The sequence below is a fragment of the Vanessa atalanta genome, chromosome 14, assembly GCF_905147765.1.
Source record: "Vanessa atalanta chromosome 14, ilVanAtal1.2, whole genome shotgun sequence".
In the NCBI taxonomy this organism is placed as follows: domain Eukaryota; kingdom Metazoa; phylum Arthropoda; class Insecta; order Lepidoptera; family Nymphalidae; genus Vanessa; species Vanessa atalanta.
The window spans coordinates 2,773,102-2,783,593 of record NC_061884.1 but is presented as its reverse complement, the minus strand read 5'-3'; the positions used below and the strand labels follow the sequence as shown (position 1 = coordinate 2,783,593).

The 10,492-nt window shown below is 33.5% G+C and overlaps 1 protein-coding gene across 1 annotated transcript; it reads left to right on the top strand.

Annotated features, from left to right (window-relative positions):
* Positions 1-837: 837 nt before the first annotated feature.
* On the top strand, positions 838-9,810 carry LOC125068971. The gene is made up of 5 exons (XM_047678376.1): positions 838-992; positions 2,309-2,456; positions 8,213-8,369; positions 8,965-9,076; positions 9,588-9,810. The coding sequence occupies exons 1-5, from the start codon at positions 838-840 to the stop codon at positions 9,808-9,810; spliced, it is 795 nt and encodes a 264-aa protein (XP_047534332.1).
* Positions 9,811-10,492: the final 682 nt, after the last annotated feature.

Below are 10,492 nucleotides of genomic sequence, written 5' to 3'. Positions count from 1 at the left end.
GTGTTGCCAGTAACTCATGGTAAATATTATTTTACGTCTTCGTGTAAAGAAAATGTTTTCTTATGCATATTATTAATATGTATAATTGTATATTTGTCATTTGGTCCCCACGTATATCATATGTTTAAAAATAGATATCACTCATAAAATTTTATTGATAACTACTAAATGAGACGTTTATCAACAAATAAATTATTTAAAGAAGAAATTAAATTACATTAGCGTGAGTTGTTGATGTAAGGCCACGTAAGAGTCTCTAATTCCCATGAGCGGTGGTAACCACTTACCACCAGATACCCTATTTGTTGGTCGACATATAACTTTTAATCATACAAATTGGCCGTTTAGGAGTATCTGTGAATACACACATTAGATATATAAAAATTTTTGTCAAACTTACAACGTCCTCCTTTTCTTGAAGTTGGTTAAATAGCCACTGGGGTATCTCTTCAAACATTAGTTACTTACTTGTTTACCAAGCTTCAACAATATTTGAGAACCATTATAAATGTGTTTTGAATTATTAAAATAAACCATTAGACTGACAACATTTCATATTGAAAGTAACTAACTCGATCAGTATGAGTACTGGTCGAGCACAGGATAAGCTTATTTTATGATTGGACCGTAAAATAAAATAAATAAATAAGGTGGAGTGTCGTTGTGACGTCATAGAAGGTTAATTGGATGTTGATAAAGGAAATAAAAATATGTGTGCATTGAATAACAACTTTGAAAATATGTGACACCAAATAAGATATTCACGTACATGCGTATGTAAATGCTCTTAAACACACACACATAGAGACCCACACACATCTCATACACGTAATTATAATGAAACAAATCAACGAAACTTTTAAAGTGAGAGCATTGTTCCCTTGCGAGCATGTTATAAGATTTGAGTCACAATACGAACATGACTATGTGTGGAGGCAAACAGCCATGGGATGTATGGTGTTACAAATTCTACAGGGCATGTTTCATTTCAAGTAAGCACTTTTTTCACAAAAACCGACCGATACTTAATTACAAATTTCCTTAAAAAAATACACTATTGTCGCCATTTTTTTTTTAATTTTACATAAATAGGTAAGGAGACTTAGTAATTGGTCAATAATGTCTCAATATTTGATAAGTAGACCACACTGTCATAGACATAGGTAAGATATTATCTTGCACCTGTAACTACACTGGCTTATTCAAGCACCAAACACTATTTGTAGGTATAATACGTGATGAGTTGGTGGTACACACCCAGACGGCTTCGCGAAAATTCATTACTTAATGTAAATTGCTAAGGTCGACATTTGAATGATATTCTATCACAATTAAAAAGACAGCCTCAATTACGTATTTTATTTCAAATTAGAAAATATATTTAATCATGTCGGCTTTTAGAAGCACTTCAGAATGTCATGTTATAGGATTCTGTTTAATGTAATGTAATATGCCCGGTTACTACGGACTACCGACACGCCCCAGCTTCGCACGGTTACGATGCTGATAATAAATATACTACGAAATGTCTTACAACGTTCACAGCTTTTTTGTCATTAGATAATACAAATCGTTACGTCCCTGCGTTTTAAATCTGTAAAGGGTCATATTGATCTATATTAAATGCATAATGTATTTAAGGTACATAATTGGATAAGGATTAATGCAGTATTGTTTTAAAATCGCTTCGAAAATAAGCCATTATTTCTCGTAAAAAGTAAAGGATAAAAAACGGTTATTGTGGGTTATCCTTAAGAGATAGACATATATCGTCGCGGAATCTTTTGAAGACCAATTTATGGTGTATAATACTGTAGTACATTATTTTGATCTATCTCGTAGGGTTTAGGCAGCGTTTGCAATGTGAGACCAAAAAATGTGTTTATTTACGACATCACTTTAGAAACCTCTAAAACTATCAGTGTTTCTCTATCATCAAAATCCGTTGTGTTATTATTTTAAAGATCTAAGCATACATAGGGACAGACAGCGGTAAGAGACTTTGTTTTATATTTTGTAATGATTATTCCGATAAGAATTATTAAGATAGTCATTAAATAGTTTTTAAAAAAATTCATACATGACCGTATCCTGTTTACTTTTCAATATTGTCTTAGCCAATAACACAATACGTACATTCATAACACAACCATAAAACCGTTATTTAGATTTTGACAAATCAAAGTTTTGGTCAAGCAAATATAGAGGACAACTGCCGTAATATGTACTAAAATAATAATGTATTTTCACGTTAAACAAAATGCCGTAATAACGTTATTGTTTTTAAAACATCTATTACTGATTGCAGTGTAACATATCCGAAAGAAAATTATTTCAATATGACACAGGAAGCTAAGCGGGAAGCTATAGGTCCCAGAGACAATGACTCCGTGGACATATACGTGAAACCAATGGAACTTCAAGCCCACATGTTGGATAACGCATATCCAATACAGGCGATATTTATGTGGCGGTAGGTTAATTAAATTTAGAATTAAGTGTAGTTGATGATATTTGTTTGGTTTTGATATCAAGAAGAATTTCAATACAAAGGTTTTCTTTGATTATATTTTTAAATAGCAAAGTGTGTTTATTTTTTGTTTGATGGCTCTAGTGTCGCCCATAGACTAGGTTACTAGTGTCGATGATGTTCTTGAAGGTTGTTCTCAAAAATAAACCAATCGTAAGACGTGAGTGTCTTTGGTCAATTTGCCACATATGTGGCCATATACCCTGAGGTTTTGGTTCAAACCCCAGGTTGGGGCAATAGAAAATATAAGTAAGTTGGTTTTTCTGTTGAAATATTCTCATTAACATACACGGCTTGTTTGGATGGAAATTTAATAGGATCAGAAATAATTCAGGTGTGGGACCAACAGCGTCACATGCTTTTCAAGACTGCCAACTCCTTAACCCCAGGCAGTTGCTGCAAATTTCTGGATTGGAAAACCTAATAACTATGTATGGTCTGATCAGAAATTGGAACCTATGACTTCGGGATCTGAAACTTATATATTGTCAATATTTGAGCAATAAGCTATTATATATGGACAAAGTAAGACGGAATAATTGACAACATAGTAATTTTTCGAAAAAAGAAGAAAGAAAATTTAAAACGTGATCTGTTTTGTACGATACCCACGTACACCTATACTATGTCGTCCAAAAACATAGGCTAGATACTTGAGATTTTTGACTATCAATAAGCAAGTGTAACACTTCTATATTGAATAAAGATTTTTGACTTTGAGATGGTCACCGATTCTTGAATGAATCATTTCAAGAATCGGTGGTACTAAGTTTGGCAATTAATAAGTAAGTTCAATGCTGAACATATTCTATATTGAACATATTATTTTGTATAGATATTGTAAAGTTTTACGTTAGACTATTTGTTATAATTTTTGTTTTAGTATTATAATTAAAAGCAACCGCGTAAAATATTTTAGTCGAGGTTATAATATTTTGTTCCATTAAGACTAATGTTTTCTCGTGTTTCCCAGGTTCGGATTTATTCTCCGACGTCACTACGATGGTATTCCACATGGCTTTTATAGCCAGCCCTTCACAAGGCCTGTTTGGAGCTGTATTTATACCATGATATTACTGGGATCAGTCACATTTTACATTTTGAGTTGGTGGGATCACCAGATGTTTGGTATCGAATTAAGTTTCCCCCTGGAATTCCTACTGGCCTTTTCCGCATATTGTCAACATAGTAAGTTTTATAGCTATAACCACTACTGCATCTAAGCACTCCGACTTCTTATTCCTATTATTAATGCTTAATTTCTAATTTGCTATATTCTGAATTTGGGTATAACGCGATTACTGCTCGTATCTACAACAGGTGTAGCATTAGCAGCCCGTAAATGTCCCACTGCTGGGATAAAAGCCTCCTCTCCCTTTGAGGAGAAGGTTTGGAGCATATTCCACCACGCTGCTCCAAAGCGGGTTGGCGGAATACACATGTGGCAGAATTTCGTTGAAATTAGACACATGCAGGTTTCCTCACGATGTTTTCCTTCACCGCCGAGCACGCGATGAATTATAAACATGAAATATATATATATAGCACATGAAATTTCAGTGGTGCCTGCCTGGGTTTGAACCCGAAATCATCGGTTAAGATGCACGCGTTCTAGCCACTGGGCCATCTCGGCTCTACAGGTGTAATTCTGTCAAATAGTTTCGAAAGTTTGAGGTGTACAAAGTTATTAGTATTATCAAATATTAACATATTTTGAATTAATTAAACTCAAATCTATTAATAAATATAATTATAAAAATATGTAAGTATCTCTACATAATTTTATTTGGTTAATTTAACAAATATATTTATAATTTTAACTAAAGATTTCTGCTCATGCGATGATTTTAAGCGCCTGTTATTATATTCTGCGTTATATTTGAAATTGCGAGTGTTGTCAAGTTAAATCCATAAGGGTCACATCACAAAGGTGGCTTTCTTTATTAAGCGTTATCATTACAAAGATCATCATGAATTTTCTAGATTATCCGTTACTATATGCAAGTTTCCGGTATTTTGCCTTGGATAGCAAGAAGATTGATCAAAGTGTACATTTTTTTTGTCATTTGGAATGTAAATAAGATTTGCAATCATATTAATTATAACATAATGTCTATGAGATGTTCAATTTTAGCGATTTGTATAAAAGGAAGCATAAATGCTTTCTATGGACATATTGTGCGCATACATTATATAAAACAAGGTATATTAAAAACTAGAATACCCTAAGCTGTTTCTTCTTAAAAGATTTGAAATGGAAATAGTCAGTATTTGTCTGACTTGAAAACTGGAGCACAGTCATTTCAAAGTCATAATGTTAGATTATGTCGCACTACTAAAGAACTATATTGTATGGGCCAACTTTATTATCTTGGTTGTCCTCTCGCCGAACGTCATACTACTTACTAGAATGTGTGTATTAAGTATACAATATTGTAGCCAACTGTTGGCCACTTTTTTTAGACGTGTTATCTGCTTTGGTGGTCTATCTAGACATTTAAAGATTAACGGTTGCACTCAGAAAGAGTACTTTAGCTGTTATTGTTTAAAATATAATTTGGAAATCAGAAATCTAAAACTACAGCTTTAACTACAGTCACCTATCAACCAGGCAAATTAAATAAAGCTGAAGAATGCAGCTTCTTCATTTATATGTATAATTTATAATATTTGGCCCAGTGGTTAGAACGCGTGCATCTTAACCGATGATTTCGGGTTCAAACCCAGGCAGGCACCACTGAAATTTCATGTGCTTAATTTGTGTTTATAATTCATCTCGTGCTCGGCGGTGAAGGAAAACATCGTGAGGAAACCTGCATGTGTCTAATTTCAACGAAATTCTGCCACATGTGTATTCCGCCAACCCGCATTGGAGCAGCGTGGTGGAATATGCTCCAAACCTTCTCCTCAAAGGAGAGGAGGCCTTTATCCCAGCAGTGGGACATTTACGGGCTGCTAATGCTAATAAAAAAAAAATGCTAATAATATTTCAATAATATAATATTGATTAGTCATTTTGATCATGACTGTGTATCAATATTATAATTAGTTTACAATTAACCTAATGAGGGTCTGCTTGTTGTAGGGATGCATCCGACACCAATACCGATATATCGGTATCGGTGATATTTTTCTGGCCAATACAACGATACTGTTCAAATTACATGTTTTAAAAAAGTAATGTAAACGCGCCTCTTGTTTTGTTATATAGACAATATAACAAAACAAGAGGCGCGTTTGCAACGAAAATGACAAATTTTCTTTGCAAACGAGATAATACTTTTTTTTTAAACAAAAATTTGAATAATGTATTTTTAGTTACTAACTCTTATTAATGTACCTTTATTACTGAGCTTTATGACCAATATTCACTTTCCAAGTCTGTAACGTTTTATTTTAATATTTAAAAAAAACAATCAATCAACATGTCTCCTTACATTTATTTTACCTTTATTTAAATTCGATAAATGTATCGGTATCGGTATCGCCGATATTTTTCTAAGAGTATTGGTATCGGTATCGTATCGGCAAAAATGCGTATCGATGCATCCCTGGCTTGTTGTAAATGAAAAAAAAAAACATTCCAATTTAAGGTTTTGTAATTACTGATGCGTGTTATGTCATTTTGTATTGAATTTGTATTGCCAGGACTGTATATAGATCCATCCATCCTAATATATGGAAAAAATAAAAAATAATCATTATATTTTATTATTTAGGTATAGAATTTAGTTAATAGTATTGCGATCAAATATCGATAAAGCTTTAAAATATACATTAATAAAAATGATTACTATATAAATATATTCAAAAATAAAATAATATTTTCATACTACTAAAAAACATTTCCTTTTAAATGTTCCACAAATTGTTTCAAAGGAATAATTTCGTTATATATGACATTAACTACGAATTATAAAGATCTTTTTATCTTATTAGAAATTGTTAAATCGCACCATATTGCATCAAGTTTTAGATCAGTCATTACAATGACGCGAATATAAAAAAAAAAACTTTTGAAAGAGAAATATTTTCAGGGTCTTTTGGTCGCTTTCTTAAAATTATATATGTACATAAGTTATTGATAGATTCCACACGTTCGCGGCGAAAAAGTGCCCCCAGGGACGAGACCAATCTATTTGCTTCCGGGTAACAATCGTCAAGATGTGGCCCGGAATCTTTCAACCGAACGACCATATCCATATGAATATTTTAGAACCCAACGAACAAAATTATTTCGACACAGTTTCAACAAATATTATTAAAAAATATTGCTGGACTTCTGTTCTTTTGAAAAGAAGAACTTGGTTTACGGTGCCAAGTTGGTAGAAATGCGGTTACGTTGGTGGGTTAGAATTTTACCCAAAACATTCGAATTTTTCTTCAATATCCGTTTAAGATAGACGTGTTCTTATCACATAGTCATCACCTTATAGAATGGAATACTAGCTCCTGCCCGCGTCTTCACTTGGGTAGAGGAGAGGGGATAGGTATTAGGCACCTTTTTTGTCCCCTGACCACGTATATGCAATATTTCATGATTATTGGTAATAGTTAACTACTTTTAGTATGTTAACTTAAGATGTGCAAGATGTTTGCGTACTTCGGGATCAGATTTTCAAATTTAATAAATTATAAATGTAAGTAAATTAACTTTTTCAGTTCTTCCATTGCAAGCGATGTCGTCTTCCCGCCGTATTGCATATTTAACTTTTATTTTATGTGCGTATGTCGTACATTGTTTTTATACATCCAACCTGCTCTCTCACCTCGTGAGTGATAAGGATGAAGCTATGAATCTACAGTCTATAGTGGATGAAGATTACCAAATCGTTTTGCTAAAGGATATGAATCTTATAACTGATAAAAAGGTTTGTTTTAATTATCTATGCACATAATTGTTGGTATAAAGCAAAGTAAAAATTCTAAATATACTGTATACAGGAAAGTTGGCTGTTAGAAGCACTTTTAAAACGTCAATTTACACGATAGATTAATTGAAAAAGTATACTATTTATAATTCTTTTTTCAAATTTTGGATGTATTGCCCAAGGTACAGTAACTCGAGAAATGTTTTGACAATTTGGTCCAGCATCTTATATCTTCGTGGAGTTGAAACATATGAACTTAGTTCATGTTCGTCTATGTCTGATGCGTTTACAGCTTTGTGATATTCGCTGGAGTTATCAAGTTCACTTGCTTCATCGACCATTTTCACTGTACCACTTTTTCTTTACCTTTAATTCCAAATATTCTTTTTACTCGCACTAGTCAAAGTATTGCTAGGTCTCGTTTATTTCCGATGCGGCGTTGTAAGAAATATTAACCATTCCTTACATCACCAATGTGCCACCGACCTCGGGAACTAAGATGTTATGTCCGTTGTGCCTGTATTTACATTGGCTCACTCACCTTAAACCGGAACACAACAATACTGAGTACGGCTGTTTGGCATTAGAATATCTCCTGAGTAATAATAATATATAACATTTCATGGAGCCCGACAGATTGTCATCCTTCTAAAGTCTTAACTTTGTTTTTTTAAGTAGAACGTTTATGTTAACTTAAGAAATAATTTACAATAATTTATTTGTACCAGCAAACAATACACACAATTAATAATAAAGTATACACAAACAATAAATTGCAATAAACAATTGTAATATTTGAATTTGTCAACAGAAATACGAGATGGCCTTAGACAAGAACCTCAGTATTGTTTGGAATAAAGTGCAGCAACTCAAAATATTGGACGTAAAAAGTGCTTTGAATGCCGTGATTGATACGAAAACTGCTCTATTGTCTGACTACATCACTCTTTATCCGATTTGGAAACGGTGTAAATATTACAATTACATTATTTTAGATAAACACAGTGCTGGTCAAGAATAAAGATCACAATTGAGTTCTTAGTCTTATTTAGTTACTATTTCAGTATATAGTAATTATTATTACTGAGTCCTCGGTCATAACCTACTCTAACGTAGTCTTCTGGCATTATGTCAACTAATCAGAGACAATGAGATTTAGACATAGACAAATTTTCTACTTTTTACTAATCTATACAAATATTATAAATGCGGAAGTAACTCTATTTGTTACCTTTTCTCGTTTAAACCACTGAACTGATTTAGTTGAAATTTGGTATGGGGATAGTTTAATTTCCAGGGAAGGATATAGGCTTATTTAAATCATCCCTCAAAGGGGTAAAGTGTGAATGATGCAATAAATTCCTAAAAAACAACGAATTATAAAAATATGTATTTATAAATAAAATCTATAGTAGAATCGTATATAAAATTAAAAAAAAAAGTCAATAGAGAAAAAAAACAAAAGTTGAGTAAATGTTAAAATAAGAAAAAGTCCCTTACGTGAAACAATTTATTGTATTTAATAGAATTATGTATCAATAATATTTTAATGAATATTTACAGATTTCCGCAGAGACGAAATATGTCAACTCGTCGAAATCGATCTCTACTCTAATGTGAAGTATTATTTTTTTACATCCAAGAATTTTTCATACAAAGAAGAGTTTAAGATAGGGTAACCACGTATTATGTATATGTATATTTTTAAAAAAAGGTATTGCTAAATTGATGATGATATCATATGCCCGATTTCGGTTACGGCGGTTAATCTCATGGGACCATCTGACTACGCAGGAAATTATAGTGCACAAGGGTGTGTTTTTATTCCCTAAATCTGAGATGGGGTGGCAAATCCAACACAGAAATAGTTTAGGCCCAGGATCCACGGTTTATGAGCTTTCCAAGACACGGAAATGTATACATTTCCAAATTCCAGAATCCGGGCTGTTACTGAGAAATTTTTGATGTAAAAACCCAATAGCAATTTATCGGCACGACCTGGGATTTGAACCCAAGACCTCAGAATCTGCGGCCTTATATATTGCTACTAGACCAACGAGGAAATCGGATTTTTTCGCAATTCTCATATACATATTATTTTCTGATGTAAAATTCAAATAATTCTCTAAAACTAAATATACTAAAAAAAATAATTTCAATATTATAATTAAAAATAATTGTTTCAGGACTCTCCGTGCAAAAGAAGTCGGATTGTTGGTTAGGTTAATGGCCATAGACAAGTATAGACCGGCTGGATGTAAGCAGTCCAACGCTCAATACAACGTACAATTTGAGCACACGCTGATACCCATTGCATTACTTCTTGTCGCTTACATGATGACACTGTTGATACTCCTTGGAGAAATAATATGTCATAGCAGAAATCGACTGTGGCCTTACATTGAATAAAATTTTGTAAAAATAACAATAATATTAATTATTCGGAGGTAGGGCTTTGTGCAAGCCCGGCTGGGTGGTGTTACCCACTCATCAGATGTGTTTCGGTTTGAAGGGTCAGTGACCAAGAGTAAATATGCATAAGTGACATCTTACGTTCACGTTACGTTAAAATATAATTAATATGTCTCACAGTGCTAATGTCTAGGGGGTTGGTGACCACTTACCATCAGGTGGCCCTTTGCCAAACTGCCTGAAATATTTATATATATTTATGTGCTCAATTTTTTTTTCCGAGATGCCTAATGTTTACGTTGTTCTAGCAGGTCCGGCCTGCGTTACTGTGTAAATGTTGTGTTACATTGTACGATAGATACTGTTTAGCTAACAACTTTCTTTGAAACATGCTGAATATTAAAACGGCAATTTTTTTATAGATATAGATAACGTTAACTGGTGTTAAAGTCGCTAAGGTGATCCGTCAGAGAACCAAAGTCATCGACATAGCCGACCGGATTAGTAAGCTGAAGTGGCAGTGGGCCAGCCATATTTGTCGTAGAACCGATAACCGTTGGGGAAAACGTGCTCTAGAGTGGAGACCGCATCTCGGCAAACGTAGTGTAGGACGTCCTCAGGCACGGTGGAGTGACAATTTGCGCAAGACGGCTGGCAGGAGCTGGATGCGAGTTGCCGA